Source organism: Aythya fuligula, chromosome 17 (genome assembly GCF_009819795.1).
Source record: "Aythya fuligula isolate bAytFul2 chromosome 17, bAytFul2.pri, whole genome shotgun sequence".
Lineage (NCBI taxonomy): Eukaryota > Metazoa > Chordata > Aves > Anseriformes > Anatidae > Aythya > Aythya fuligula.
This window is the reverse complement of record NC_045575.1, coordinates 4186080-4202091: the sequence shown is the minus strand read 5'-3', so window position 1 is coordinate 4202091 and position 16012 is coordinate 4186080. Positions and strand designations below refer to the sequence as shown.

Sequence of the window (16012 nt, the reverse complement as noted above, 5' to 3'; positions counted from 1 at the left end):
AAAAGCCACCACAGCATCCCCACCTGCTGAATGTGTGGTTAATGATGCTATCAGTGCTGGGAAGTTAAAGTTTAGAAAATCATACAGGTTACAAAAGCCCTTCAAGGTCAGAAGTCCAACCACCAACCTGACCTACCAAGTCCCATCACTAAACCACATCCCTAAGCACCACACCCACACATCTCTTAAATACCTCCAGGGATGGAGACTCCACCACTTCCCTAAGCAGCCTAGTCCAATGCTTGATGACCCTCTCCATGGAGAAATTCTTCCTAATGTCCAATCTAAACCTCCCCTGGTGCAACTTGAGGCCATTGCCTCACATCCTATCCCTAGTCACCCCAGAAAAGAGACCAGCACCCTCCTCACTGCAACCTCCTTTCAGGTAGGTAATCATAGAGAGCTGCAGAGTGTTTCCACCTCACGGTCCTATTCAGGCTGCATTAGGTGTACTGTATGTATCACTGGTGTGCACACAGCAAACCCCCTGTGCTCAGGAAAACTGGCCATGTGCGAGCCACGAATGCTGTGTATGCACCACACACCCCCAGGTCTCAGACAAACGGGACTCACTTTGCATGCCCATTGCGGTTTGGGTAACATCACCCTAACCAGCACCCAGGCTGCAGACACACTTCTGGTGAAGAGGGGTGTGAGACCAGTGCTCAGTCCACAAGCATGCCCAAAACACCTGCAGAACTACCTCAGACAAGTCCTCAGGCACATGCATGCTTCACCTGCACGAACTGTCCCACTAGAGGAACAGCAGATGCTGATTTTCTTTGCTACCTCGGTCAAAAGCAGCAGCAGAGCTCGTCACACTTGCCCTGGGAGCCATCCAGCCCTGTAAGCTGGCAGACGCCCTCCCAAGCAAGGCAGCTCTGCTCCCTCCCCATGCAGGACACTTGGCACTCAGGTGTCCCTCAGTCAGCACAATGGGGATAGAGCAATACAAGTCCTGCTGCATTCCTCAGCTGTGCAGTGCTTCAGATAAAACCTGTGGCTCTTGTTAAATGACAACCAAAACTACACAGGAAGATAAGATAAGTGACTTTACAACTTACCTAAGGAACTGTGTGATCTGACAGAGGGAAAAACAAGACCTGGCATCTTGAAGGCAACGCACAGCCACCTTCACTCAGTCCAAAGTGAGCAAGAGAGTGGCTGGCACTGCACTGCTCCCCACTGAGCTGTTTCCCCAGTGGGAAATTTGTCCTCTTGTCCAGCTCCCCTTCTAACCTGGGCAGCATCAGCAGAAGCTCGGCTCTGGCCCACAAAGGACGTGGCAGAGGAGGCGCAGGTGGCTGGGGGCTGCTTTCTGGGTGCAGCTCCCTGAACTAAAGACACGGCCAACTGTGTGCTCCCCCCCCCAGAGGGCCTGTCAGCCAGCTGGGAGAACGTCTGGGCAAGGCAGCAGCAGAGCTCATGCACCAGAATCCTTCACTGGTTCTGCTGGGACCATCCTGGTGCCAGAAAGTTAAAAACTAACTCTATTAGAGAAAGAGTCATTCTGAATTTAAAATGTCCGCTGATGGGAAGTCTGCTGCAGTACTTGGTAACTTGTTTCAGTAGTTAAATGCACACACAGTCGAAGTGTGAGCCAGTTTCCTGACTGATTACAACTTCTAGCTCTTGCTTTAGCTGTTGCCTGTTCGACCAAGCAGCTTTCTGCTACAGCCACATATGTTCTTGCATGCTGCAGCCAAACCACTCACCCCTCTGCGACCTACAGAGTAAACCAGGCTCTTACACTCGTTTTCTCTGTTATAATGCATGCTTTCCAGGGAATATACTTATCTAAGCCCTAGTTTTCCATTATGTTTCTTGCACTGGGGCACCAAAACACAGCAAACTCTTTTAAGGAACACCCCGAACATAAACTTAGCAGAAGCTGCCTCCATGAGCACCTGGCATTTCCTTGGCTGCAATGACTACAGCAGCCACCAGGCTACATATTCTCCCTCTTGACTCTCGAAATTCGGTAGGGCAGATTCACCGTCAGGATTGCCCCTGTGCAACAAATATTCCCCAGGACTGTCTCTTTTTGGCTTTGCTCCAGCCACAAGTCAATTCCAGTATTTGCCTGTCCTCTCCCAGGTCCTTCTCCCCCTGCCTTGCCTCTGTCCATTACTTGCCCCAAGCAGCCTTACACTCACTGTGCCTTCCTTACACCCAGTGTGTCTTTACTGATGCCTCATCAGAGGCCATTCACCCCCAGGTCCTGACAGACCTCCATCCTTCCTCTGAGCAGCAGCAGAAATTGCAGTGTCGGCCAAACCTCTCATGAAGATTTAATCCAGCAGAGAGTCCAGTGCATCCCTTTGTAGAATGGTTTAATACATGAATTCCCAGAGATGAAAAGCACAGTTTATTCCTGGATGAACTTTGCTAACAAGAATTTATAGCTCATGATGCCCCGTAAGTTTAGCATGAAGTAGCTTGTATTAAATGGATTATTCTAGATCATCATCACGTATTATTCTACGGTATCATTACATGCAATAGCAAATTAAAGCAAATGCTCCCAGATTCCAGCTACATCCAGCTTCACCCAACTGCTCACTGGATTCAAATTACATTATTTTTCACACAGTTCAGCCTGTTTGGATTCTGTCATATTAATGGGACACGCTGCAGAAAAGGCTCATCTATCCCAGGTAAGAAAAATGTGCCTATAAAGCACAGTGACTGGAACAGGCACTTTTCAGAGTTCAGAAAACTTGTAAATCAGGGTGAAATTGTGCACAGCTGAAGTGTGCTGCCATTAGGAAAAACTTTGGAAAATTGCATTTTTGGTGAATGAACAAGTCGAAAGAAATGAGCTCAGCTAAAGAAACAAGGCACTGCAGAAATGGTGGAGCACACGATCAACCCCTCCATCCCACACATGCACTATTCATGCTGCTTCATAAAAATACTAAGGCCAGTACAATACTAATACTAAATTTATTTTGTAAGTTATTTGTAAATTTAAATAATAAATTAATAATAAATTTGTAAATTTATAATTGCCAAGGTGATCTAACACAACCTGAACAGAACCTGCTGAGAAGTTCTGTTATAGAACATCAGGTCTGTCTAAGACGGGTCCCAGGAAGGACTGCACACTTTGAAGGGAACAGCAATAATTCAGGTAAAAAACAGTTGTGGTTACTTGTCTGTGATGTTATTTTATTCAAGATATGAAAGCAAAAAATCATTTTAACAAGTTAAATCATCATCTCCAGAAACTAAAGAACCAGGTAGAGGGTCTAGGTTGGATTATAAAGTCTCCCAAGATTTTTCAAGTTACCTATAAAGACTTTAGGCACTTACTGTCCATTCTCCAGGTCCTTCACATGGCACACAGATGCTTCCACCACATCCTTTGGGTTGTGGTAAGGATTGCTGGCAATGGGGTGTTCCTCAAGGTGATAATGCCGGGCAGTCCCATTGACTTTGTAAATCAATGGGCTGGCTTTCCCATTGGGTGACATCTCCTCTTTGCTTCTCTCCTTCTCGGGTATCACCACCTCAATTTTCACTTCAACTGCAGGAACAAACAAATCTTCATTAAAACAAAGCCAGAGGTTTTGCTGCCATGATGACTCTCCCTCCTTCCTTGGACTTCAAAAGGGGCTGACAGATGTCATTAGAACTGACATTTTCTGTCAGCTTGCTTGGGAAAAAATATTTGATAGCAAACTTGGCTTGATTACTTGAGTCCATAATTCCACTGCTCTTTCTCAACTGTGCACCTTTGCATTCATAAAGTAAATATCCTTGCAAGTAGACATTAGTCATTGGTGCAAAACAATCCATCTATCACAGTTCCTGTCCTGTTTAATGCAAAATAGCTTCAGGAAGTTACACGTGAGCATACCAACAACTCCAGGTCTCAAAGAGACTTCAGAAAAATCTTTTGATTGTTCATAAATAACATTAACTGGAAGCGAAAGCCATCACTGAATGGTGTATAAAGCTGGTTCATTAGATGGAGACCAATTAATGAAGAACTCGTATTAAAAATGCTCAACATTATTTCTGTAAGAGTGTAGAGTGAATCTTCAGCATTAAAGGGGAAAAGCAAGAATTGTCTGGTTTACTTAAGTTTATACTATTGAGCACATTTGACTGTAAAAGCATCCCTGGCCATATAAGGTCAATCAACAGCTTTCTGGAAGAGATTCTCAGTGATTTCACTGATTTCAGACTTTACATTCTGGCAAGGCATGAGGATCTGTGCCCAAGTGAGAGCCGGACAAGCACTCTTCTAGTCTCAACCCCTCAGCTGAATGTCTGTGTCTGAGCCCTGCACCTGCCAGTGTGATCCACTCGTGCCTGGCTGAGCAGTGGCGATGTCCCAGCTCCAACCTGCACCTCCAACCCATGCAGAGGCATGGGGGCACAGGAGCCCTCCCAACACCTTCGTGAGGATCACATCTGCACAGAAGTCCTCTTCCTGGGAGCCAAGAAAGCTGCTCCCTGTAATAGGAACCCCTTGTGCCCATGCAGTGGTGCTACGAGTTGCCAGGAGAGGTGCTCCCACATCAGCTCGTTCCTAGATACTCCAACTTGTAAGCGACAGAAAGTGGGAAGAATTTCCTTGGTCTAGTCATGGTACTAGTCATCCAGCCTTTCCTTGGGCATGACTAGTTAGGGTCTCTGAGCATCACTGGGGTGCCACAGGAGAAGGAGGACAGTCACAGCACATGCCAGGGCCTTCAAGGAACTGTGTTTTCTTCTCAAATCAGTCACGCCGGATGACAGCTTTGACTTTAAAAATATATATTTCAGGTCCATAGCTGTCAAACAGGCACAAAATATGACTTTATCTCCTAGGCACCTCATGAAACTAAAGCCATTAATATTTATAATAAACACCAGGGGATTTTATAGCAAGCTGGGCATAATTGCCAGAGACCAAAGAGGCACCCCAAGCACGTGGGTGAGTATTTAGCTTTCCCAGTCTTGTAAATGTCATGAAAATGAAGAGCTGTACAGAAGATAAAAATCAAAAGCTCACAACTGAAACAGGTTAAGGACAGGTAAAACCAGGGGAATACCACGTCCCAGTGTAGTGTGGTAGGAAACTGCTCCCACCACATATGGCACCAGCCCAGCATAGAGCAGAGAGTGGTCAGTTTGCTCCAGCCTAGCCATGGAGCCACAGAGGACAGCAAGCACCTGAGCATGGAAAGGGCAGGGAGCAAGGTCTGGGCAGGCAGGAAATGAAGGTACTGAGAGCTACACAATCAAGAACACACTGCTCCCTCATCTCTGTCAAAGCCCCACTGTTTCCTGCTTAACAGAGCTGAGCACACAGTCCAGCTGAGATGAGTGGAGATGTCAGCACATTTTGCGTGTTTTCTCTCAATCCAGAAGCAGAGATGGGGAAAAAGCTGGCGTGGAGGTTACCACATTGACAATCTTTCAATAAATGAGTAGATACCAGACAAATTATGGTAAACAAATATTTTTCTCAGCAGGGAAGATGCCACAGCAAAGGAAATCACCAAGAGATGATCTCGAAAGAGATGCTCCAGCCATGCTGCTGAGGTCAGAGCACAGAGGCTGCCCCTCGCCTGCCATGGCATGGCCAAGAAGACCTCTGCAGCTGTCTCCTATATAAGACAACCACACTTTTCCCCTTCTGGCACACTGGAAACAGTAGCTTGTTATGAGGCCTGTGAGCAGCCACTGTCTGTGCTTTTCCACATCAGCATCTAACACTGCATTGTGCCCTACAACCAGCTTTCACTTGACAATATGACATCTGCGATCCTGCATGACTGGACGAGGCAGTCCCTGCATCCATCCCTGGAGCTGCTTTGTGTTGAAGCACCCAGCCCTCACCATCATCACCATAGGTTCATCTATGGCTCTGAGGGACAGAGCCAGAAAAGTGAAGTTCTGCACGCCTACGCTGAACTGATAGAATGACAGAAAATGTGAACTTCTGCTGCATCACTGTATCTGCCATCTGCAGGAGTTACTGTACACAAATAGGTCCAGCTCTATGCACTGAAATAAAAAACGCTGTGATAAGCCCATGTCTTCCTGGTTCTCTCCAGGGGCAGTGCAGTGACACAGCTCCACTCCAGCAGGCACCCAGCAAAGAGACTGCTTTTTAAGCGTGGCTGTCCTATAGCATTTGGAAAAGCTGGCATGAATTTTCCAGCACAGAGCTAGGCAATGTAATATACATCTGTTTATGTCATTTCCTGTAAAACACTTCCAGTCAAAGAAACATGAGAATCACTTCGTACAATTATGAGGCTGATCAGTAATTCAGCAGGAGCTAATGCACCCACAGTTTCTTGTGACTAAACAGCTCTGTAACAGGCCATACCGGGGTTGCTAAAAATCAAGCACCAAAATGATGATAATTTTTGGTGTGCATGAAAACAAAGTGCCCTGGACTGGTGTCTGCACCCAACCCACCCAGGGCTGCTGGACCCACAGCTGGGCATCACCATGCTGCTGCAGCCCCCTGTGCAGGATGATGCCTTCAGCGATGCTGATGCTGCTGAATTCTCTGCTCGTGACAACCCCCCTAGCAACTGGCCAGCTGTCTTGAAATTTAGTTTTCCAAACTATGTTTGGATCATGTGAGGACACGGAGCACCTGGCAATCCATGAGCTTGCATGAATGAAGATGGAAATTTAGATCTGAGCCTTTTGCTTGTTTCCCTGTCAGAAAGATGCCTGCAGAAAGCAGCAGCTCTCTGGCACCACTACACTGCAGCATTCTCAGCTCTGCTCAGCTCTCATTGAGCAGGGACTGGTGTGCCACCCAGCTCTGAATAAATGCCACCAAGGAAAGGAAGATGAAGCACCAGATCTTATCCCCACTATTTCAGGTCCCTTGTCTCCATACAGGTTGATTCTCTCTTGCCTCTCCCCAACCCTTTGTCCACCTCAGTCCCCATCTACATGTACACGTGCTCACCCATGCCTCCTGCCCACATGTCCCTACCCAGTGTTTCCTTGCCCCAGCCTCCTTCCCCTTGACACTGCTCTGCCCTTTTTTTGGCGTGAAAGATACTCAGAAAATGGTAGAGTTAACGACAAAATTGTAAGATCAAATGTGTCTGGTTCTACCCTTTCTCTACAGAAGTTACCACGCTCCTAAAACCCAGGACATGGGCAGTGAGAGATGTGACAAACATAGTAATAATATATATATATGCAGAGACTGAGGGCTAGGCTTCAGAACAGTATCTGGAGTCATGGGACTGCAGCACTAGAACAGGAGACTACATTGCTACTTGAACATAAGTTCTTAATTAAGCAGTGATCTTTATATCAGGATTGGTTGGGCTCTGCAGCAGCAGACGGACTTTGGGGCTGGGTGCAGCCAGCACAGTTATTTACTGCCTGCAGGACTCCACTCCTGTACTGGTTATCTGCCCATCAAAAGGTCTTTCTGGAATACAGAAATGTGTTATCAAGGTTATCTTAAGAAATGCTGAGACTTTGGGGAAACTGAGGGTCTCTCTCAGGTATAAGAAGATGGAGCAGATAAGGACCTCATGCAGACCTCTCAAAAGTCTCTAAATAAGTTAAATTCTATTGACTTCAGGCCGTACCTGAAATATTTCCTTCATGTTAGAGCAGTACTAATAGAGAAAACAGAGCTACTTTGTCCTTGCATGGCCTGCTCCTCATTTGTACAGGGGATAGGTGGATTTTTAGAAATAGTAAAGTCCAGAAGCTAGCTCTGATAGTTCACTATTCCTGCAAAGAACATGAAAAACAAGTGTCATAAAAAGGTTGTGAAACCTCTGGCAGAGCAGTCAGTATCTGCAAATCTGTATTTGTTTATCTCACTGCACTCAGAGGTTTTATAACCACCAAGGTGAAGCACTTGCAGTCATTGGTGTGCTAACAAGGGCTGGGGAAAGGCTCATCAAGCGATTCTAAAGGCTGCTAATCAAAAAGAGAGTTGCAGGAGTGTTGCTTACAGGGTGGCATTTTCTGTCATTGGCCCTACCATGGAAATACAGCTCCACATGAAAATACACAGCTCAGGAAATGCGCCTGCAGAGCACTTTTGTTTCTGCATCAGTCCAAGATTAAACACAATTTTGCTGATGGTATACAAAATAAAGTGGAACTGCCAGCAGACTTTGCTACAAGTTTGTTCAGTGATGGTATTTATTCCTGGATGTGTTTTCTTAAAGAGTTCAAGGAAGGCTATCAACAGTGTGGCTCTTCACGAAAGAAAACTTACAGTTCTGCAGGGAATGTGAAGACAGGAATTTGACCACACTATCCAATGCCATATTATTTGGGTACCACAATCTCCAGTGAAATAATCACAGCACAGGTCAGTGACAGAAACCACCTGTAATTTTTTCCTTTGTGTCTCAGAAACTGCCCACATCAGCATCAAAGAGAACTTGTATGCAAAGCAAGGGCAGACAACTTCAGTCTAGGGACACTTGGGGGCTTGCAGACATGACTTGTATCACAGCAACAAACTCTTGAATCCTTCAGCCTGAAATCCCCACTGCCTGAGACAGTGGAGACAAATTTCCCAAAAAAAAAGGTCCACAACAGGAACTTTTCCACCCACAACTGCTACACATGGATGGATGGATGATCTGACAGATGAGTGCTGTGAGCTGATTTCACTTTCATTTGGGCATGAGCAGGTGGCAAGGACAGGGAAGTCCTTCAGGTCCTTCTCAGGTGTCCAGGATGAAATGATGAAATGCAGGACATGAACTCTCCTTGGGAACACCAACCACGACAGCCTGACACCTGTGAGCCCTCAGGGACCAGCACCACTGCACATGGTGAGCAATGCAGAGCCCCAGGAGGCCACTGGGACTGGGTGGGATGCAGCTGAGATCCAGAGTATTTGCATGGGGTCACGAGGCAGCTGGAAACCAGCTATCGATGAGAACTGCAGCCACCAGGGCAGGGAGGTCACTCTGGGAGGGAAACGTTCCTGCAGCTTCTGGACGTGGCTCTGCATCCATGGTGGCTGCGGGCTGGGCACATGCCCTGCATTCCCCCACAGCCCCGCGGGACTCCCCCCCGCAGCCAGAGCACAGGAATTTGGGGGATTAGCAGGCAGTAATCCTCCCCGCAGGAGCAGAGAATTAACATTCCCCAGCAGGGCCTGCGGAGCTGCTGCTGACCTACATCCCTGCCACCGTGGGGCGGGCGCGATCGTCACCTGGCTTGGGCTTGGAGAAGCATCCTCCCATGGCGAGCCGAGTAGCACCTTGCTGCAGCCCTCACGCTGCACAGGACACAAGCCAGGGACGGGGACGGTGGGAAGGTCAGCGAGGGCGCAGGCACATCCTCGCATGGCAGCCCTCCTGCTCACACCGTCCTGGGCTTCGGGCTTCCTTCACCACCTGCATGGGGGAGAAGAGATGTGTGAGAAGCACCGCCTGGGGTGAGGGTGGGTGTTGCAGTGATTGCTGCGAGACCCAGGCAGGCGGTGACACAATGGACAACATGAGACTGCGGCACCAAGGTCACCCTTCTGGGGTCCACCGGAAAATTCCATCACCCTTCTGAAGTTTAAAACTACAAACCCCATATGATTTATCTTCAGACTTCATTATACTTTCCAAAGCCCTGTCTTTGGTAATTAAATCCTTAAGCACTTAGGTCTGAGCCCAAATGCAATGATTAAACCATAAATACAGTTCAGTCAGATTTCTGCTTTTATTATTAGATGATGGGGAAGAAAAAAAAAAATCCACTTTACTCATTCTGCAGTCCCTTTCCATTAACACTTATTCCTGCAGAAATCCCATTCCCTTTGGAACAGTTATTTATCTGAGACAGGGTTTTCATTATCTTGCCATTTTGCACCAAAACCCAGTTTTAATACTGTTAGGTCAGGATATTTTATGTTTAAGTGGGATGGCCAAACAGAACTCCAAATTATATTTAGCTCATTAGCTTTGACAGATACTGCTCTCAGTTTTGGTACAGACTCTAAGAATTGGGATAAAGGTTTTAGGTTATACTCCTCGACTGGAAATAGTGAAGATCCACATAACATAACTGGCAATAAAATAAAGCATTTAATATCATTATATAAATATATATATATATATATAGTAAAAAATTCACCCATTTGCACCTGTACCTGAATTGATTTACCATGGTTTCGCCATCTATTTTTCACAATGCCTTCCAAACTCAGCAGGAAGGTAAAACAGTTTCCAAAGAACAGATTAACACAGGCAAAGAATACTTTTTTTTTCAGCTTCAGTACCAGAAGTACCTGAAGACCTTTCCAATCAGAAGAAAATACAGAAAAATAAGTGCCAGGAGACAGATACCAAGCATTGTAATTTCTCCCCAGGAAATGAAAACTTGGCAAAGGTACAGAAAAAAAGAAAAAAAAATTAACCACTTGCTAGAGCCAGCCCTGCCCCATGGCAAGCAAGGGCCATGGAACAGCAAATGCCCAGTGCTCCAGCCTGGCTGATCTTCTGCTGGGTGGCCAGCCAGCCACCAGCACTGTTCTCTCTTGCTGAACGAAGCACTTCTGTGCACATTTATCTCCTGGAGATAAGATAAGAAACTACGAGGCGTAGGTTGCGCCCTGCCAGGGAGGTTGGTGCGCACCCAGTCTCTTGCTAGTGTTGAAACCCCTGGTGCCTCTGTCCAATGCCGTGCCCCATCTGGCTGAGCCAGGACCGGCTCCCCAGCACCAGTGGCACCCAGTCTGCTGTCCCTCCAGCAGTGGCTGACTGTAGGACACGTGGCAGTGGGACATCTTCCAGGCAAAGCCTCCTGCTCCTCCACCATGAGCTCCAGCGATGGGAGACACAGCCACCACCACCACAGGCACCTCTGCAGAGCACTGACAGCACCTTCCTCAACACAGACTGCATCAAAGCATCCCAGACACACCCTTTCCTTAAACAACAGCTCAAAATATCCAGACGTCTCTCCCCCTTTCCAGCTATATCCCTCCAAAACAGACACACACAGTTCCACACGCCTACAAACTTCCCTTCTGCTGTATGTCTCATCCACATACGGCATGCCCTCAACAAAGTCCTAGGAGCACCTTCAAAGCCTGAAACATGTGAAATTAGTAACCAAGACTGTAGAGGAACATAAAACTGCTGCCTTACCAAATGACATAAAGCATAAGTGCCTCATTACCAAATCCAAGAGGTATGCCAATGTGAAATAGACTGTTAACAGGACTAAAAATGCACAAGTTTGCCTTCAAGTACCTGTTTCTGAGAGCCACATTCAAAGAGCTATTGGATATGCACAGAGCTACCAAACAAGCTCATTTGCAAAGGGAATGAAGCAGGGAAGAATCAATTCATTGAGTGGCAAGGGCGAGAACACTCAAGGAAAGCAGCATGCCAATACTTATGCAAGAGCAAATGTGAAAAAAAATATCAAGTAAGAAGGTGCATAAATGCAGAGGAAGATTTGGGAAAAATACAGCAGGAAAATCACATGCAGAAATTGCATGGACCTTTGCCAAAACTCACAGGAAGAAACAGAAAATGGTTTTGTATGAGAGAAAGAGAGCCTCAGCTGTTGATGTGTCAGTGATACAGGACAATAATTTACTGTAAAATGGTAAAAACAAATACCATGTAAAGGTTGGTAGGAAGCCAAAGAGGAGCAGCTATGGAGCAGAGCACAGCACATGCTTCTGGGTCTCTCTCCTCCACCCAGCCACATATCTCCATAAAACTTGCAGGAACTTAAAGGCTAATAGGTTAAAACTTACAGGAGATAGATAGAAAAACAGGAGGAGACCTAACCACACATCCTCACCTCCCAAAGGCTATAAAAGGCATCAGTGGAGAAGTCACTTCACTTCTTCCACTGCCAGATGCAGCACCCATAAGAAATGGTAAGTCAATATCTGCAAAATGGTCACATCACTCTCACAACATTTTGGAGCACCCATTGGTCAGATGCAGGGCCTGGGAAGGACTTTTTTTTTTTTTTCTCCTCCCTATCACTTCTGGAGTTTTCTCAGAAGCCCCCGAGATGCTTTCAGATTGATGGAGGAAAGGAGTTTAGGAGTTTGACATGCTGGTGTCCCTCGGTGGGCATGCCAAACCCCTGCCATGGAGCCAGCAGACAGGTTTTGTTCACAAGCTCAAGGTACAGCCAATTCCAGCTGTGGGCTCAGGAAGGAATTATTTTCCCGAGGCAGATTGGCACAGGCCTCCAGGGGGAGTCTCCTTCTTCTGCAGCACTGAGCACAGCCCCCTGCCTTGCTCCTCCAGGCCATTTCAGGTCAGTGATTCCCCATTTTGCAGAACCAGAAGAAATCCAGCTGTGCCCTTGATCTCTCCAACACTCTTCCCCATGGCAGTTTGTTTTTCTAGTTTTCAGTCATTTGTAGCAGAGATATTCTAAGGAAATGTCCTAGAGCTTCAAGCTCAACAGGAGCTGCTATTTTTTAACTGCCCCTGCATACAATAAAAATTTCTTTTCATTGTATCTCAGTTCCATTGTTTGCAAACATATGCCTGTTTCTGTCTCAAGAACTTTGGTCTTCAGAAGTATTACAAGTTACTGCAGGTAGTTTTCGCACTCACAGCATTGGAAGAACTGAGCACTTTCTTCTCAGGACATCCTTTGTGAGCATCTCTGAAGAGGCCAAGTTAGAGGATGTCAGAGGCATTTCTTTCCTGCTCAGTATAAGGATGCCTAAACGGGGTCTCAACAGCACCCTGTGCTCTGTACGCTTGGATATCACCAACTGCCACAATGTACCTAGGTCTGAGAGAGGGGAGAATAAAGTCAATGGAGTCTGTACCCAGGGACATTTTCCCAACAGAGCTTTTGGAAGGTGCTTGATGTCTACCACCAGTGCCCTTTTCCTACCTTACCAAGGTAATTCCTTATCTGGAAGGCCAGATAAGAGATTTTAACCTTCCAGAAACCATCTGCAGCTGGGGACTTGAACAAGGAAACCCCTCCAATCTGCTCCACCACCCTGAACAGTCACAACAGTGCTGGACACGTGAAACTGGTTTTCTACACCCCTCACCCAAGCTCTCTAGCAAAGCCTAGATCTCAGAACACCTCCGCATGGACTTTGTGAGACAGAGGAAAAAATGCAGAAGGGTGAGCACAAGCTTCTGGCTCCTCTATCCCCCATATGAGCCCATACATAGCTTTGCAGTTCTTCCTTCACCTTCTCCATGGATGCCTCCTGAAGGGTCCTTTAGCAAAGAGCACAGACCCCATCACCTCCTGGCTGTGTCTTGTATAGCTATGGTGCTTTCAGTTCTGTCCACTGGGTCATCCAACAATCTGGGCCCTCTGCAACCAGACGGTACACTGTGACACACAGCAGATTTTCCATCTCTACTCTGAACCAAATCTATGTTCAAAGATAAGAAAACAAAACTTTCCTGTTTATAAGCCTGAAGACATGCTGCCCTGTGCTCACCAACTACCAGCATGCAGTTCCGTGTAGATCAGGGACATGAGGGAACAAAGTATGAATGGCAGCTCTGCATTTGCCCAACAGCAGATCCTCCTGGAAACTGTGCCAAGGGACATGGAAAACAAAGAGGTGGCTGGTAACGTTCAACGTGGCTTCAGCAAGACAAGCAGAGAACCATGTGCCTTTGCTAATGAGAGAGATGTGTGTTTGTAAGCTGTGCCCCCATCAGGAGAGCAGGAGGAGCAGAGGGAGGACGCTCAGAGCATCTTGTGGCATTATCCGCTCTTGCAGGAAAGTGCTGGCTCTTACTCTGGTCCTCACTGTGGAAAAAAATGACCCTTGACCCCAAAGTGTACCATATCTATTGCAGAGTTACCTCCTTCCCAACTCTCTGTACATGCACAATATTGTCTTTCACACAGGGCACAGCAGGAGCCACTGAGCCATTCCAGCAGGAGACCTGTTTTGGAAAGGCCTTGCAAACACTGAGAGGAACAAACCCCACCAGGGCACAAGGCCCAGCTGCACCACATCCCGTGGCTCAGCCACAAACTGGTAGCAGAAGGACCGACAAGGAGGGGGGAGCATGGCCCTCCCACACCACAGGCTGAGAGCAGACTCAGGCACTGGGCTTCGCTGTGAATCCTGAGGCTCTGTCCCTGCTGACAGCCCCCAGACCCCTCACCAGTTAACCACCACCCCCAGACCTGCTGGTGTCCCCCTTCCCACTGAGTCCTGAACAATGCTGGGGCTCCAAGCTCTCCTTCCCCACCTGCAGCACACAGCAGCACACCCCAGCTCCCCATCCCTCTGGGCATGCCCCCACCACATGGCCAGCTCTACACATCCAGTGCACAGCACCAGAAGACCCATCCCCAAACAGCATTCCTCTGATGATTGCAAACCTCCGATTTCCATCCTAAATATACCCACCTTCCCTCTCATCTCTACTCACACCACCTCCATACTCAGCAGACCTTTTCTTTCCTTGGTGTTTATCCCAGCACATCCACCAGATCCACATCCAGGCTCCATTTTGAATAAGTGAGTTCTCCTGGTGTCCTCCTCGGACAAGGGCTGTCCATTTCCCTTATTTTTAAGGGAATTTGCTCTAATTTGATTTTCACAGAAATTACTAGAGCTATAGAGTGGGTCCCCACATTCTACCAGACCCTGCCATGCCAGGCACAGCAATGCAAACACCCCTCTGAGCTGAAAGGTTTTAGGATGGTCACTGCACATCCCCCTGTTCCAGATGGCTGCCCCAGGCTGTCCACCTCCATCATTTCCTACAGGTTAGCTCCTGTTTCACAGAAAAATTTTTGCCCCCCCTCCAGTGCCCAGCCTTGTGCACACCTCTTCTCCTCCGTCTCCCTGCTCGGTGGGGAAGTCCCAGCCACCAGGGATGCCTCTCACCATCCTCGGCAAATTTCATCAGCATCTGCTGCTGTGTGGGGCAGAGGTCATTCATTAAAAAATGTAAGGTGGATCCCTATTGGAATTCCATTGTGAGCTACTCCCCAGTCTGACACCCTCTCCAGCACAGCTCTTTTCCTGCTCTTTCACCTTCAGTGATGACCAAGACCCACAGCAGCCCTTGCAGCCCACCAGCCAGCACACCTGCCAAAACCATCCCCAGCTGAATGCACCTTGTTCTCTGCCAGTCATGGCATCTGTCCTCCACCCAGGGCACAGACCAGTGGCCAAAGCCCCCACGGGAACTCAAGGAGCTTGGTGTCAGAAGCTCCAGTTCCGTGCAAGGTCTGGCTCCGTGGAGCTGAGCTGCCCCAGGGCTGGCTCTTGGCTCCATCTCCAGAATAACACAGGCTCTGCTGCCAAGGAAAGCAGGACTCTCCTCTGGACACACAGCTCCAAACACAGCCCATGTGTGGCCAGAGCATCAGGGGTGCTGAAGCACTGCCCAGCACCGACCCAGTCATGCTGTGTGCTCTGTGTTATCGAGGCAACGTGCATTTTTAGAGTGAGTCAAATGTGTATTTTTAAAATAATCTAGGGGTGACAATATATGTGTCTCCAACCTGGAGGTTACGGTATCACCTCTTTCAGGAACTGTACTACAAAGTATGCACATGGGGTCCTACAAACCCCTGAGATCTGGCTCCTGGTGCTTACACAAACTGACCTCCTGGCACAGGGTGCACAAACAGGGAGGGAAATGCACTTGCTTGTGTGGCTTCCTCCCATCCCTGTCTCAAGGAGGCCAATGCCATCACACTGCCATGCACCAACACAGCACCCGACCGCATCCCCTGCCCAGGCGGTGATGAGTGGAGTTCACAGAGGCTGGCGTGCAGGAGCTGCAGCAGGGACCCTCTTTCCTCCTGTCTGCCCTGGTCCCATGCACCCCAACGTCCCCACATCTTTACCCCCCTTTCCTCCTCCCAGCAGCTCTCCAGACAGTTCCTCTCCCACTGCCCAACCCTCCCACTCCCAGTTTTTCTGCCATTTTCACACCTGTCCCTGAGAGCTGACTTGGGCAGCCAGGGGTTTGCTTTGCATCGGCATGGATTTGGCTGTGTTGGGTGCTTTCTGATGTCCATGAGAAACAGAAGCAAAATTTATGATGCAAAATGCCAGGAATAGCTTGTGCAT

At 47.9% G+C, this 16012-nt stretch overlaps 2 protein-coding genes across 4 annotated transcripts in view; one reads left to right on the top strand and one right to left on the bottom strand.

Moving 5' to 3' along the window:
• Positions 1-16012, bottom strand: part of AIFM3 (apoptosis inducing factor mitochondria associated 3) — a 41658-nt gene that overhangs the window by 24347 nt on the left and 1299 nt on the right. For all 3 annotated transcript variants that reach the window (XM_032198805.1, XM_032198806.1, XM_032198807.1), the window contains exons 2-3: positions 9170-9353; positions 3316-3529 (exon numbers count right to left, since the gene is read on the bottom strand). In XM_032198805.1, coding sequence (XP_032054696.1) covers positions 3316-3529; positions 9170-9200 — 245 coding nt within the window. In that variant the 5' untranslated portion in view covers positions 9201-9353. The remainder of the gene's footprint in view (positions 1-3315; positions 3530-9169; positions 9354-16012) is intronic.
• Positions 13439-16012, top strand: part of POLE (DNA polymerase epsilon, catalytic subunit) — a 34344-nt gene continuing 31770 nt past the window's right edge. Inside the window, exon 1 of the mRNA XM_032199074.1 lies at positions 13439-13535. Coding sequence (XP_032054965.1) covers positions 13439-13535 — 97 coding nt within the window. The remainder of the gene's footprint in view (positions 13536-16012) is intronic.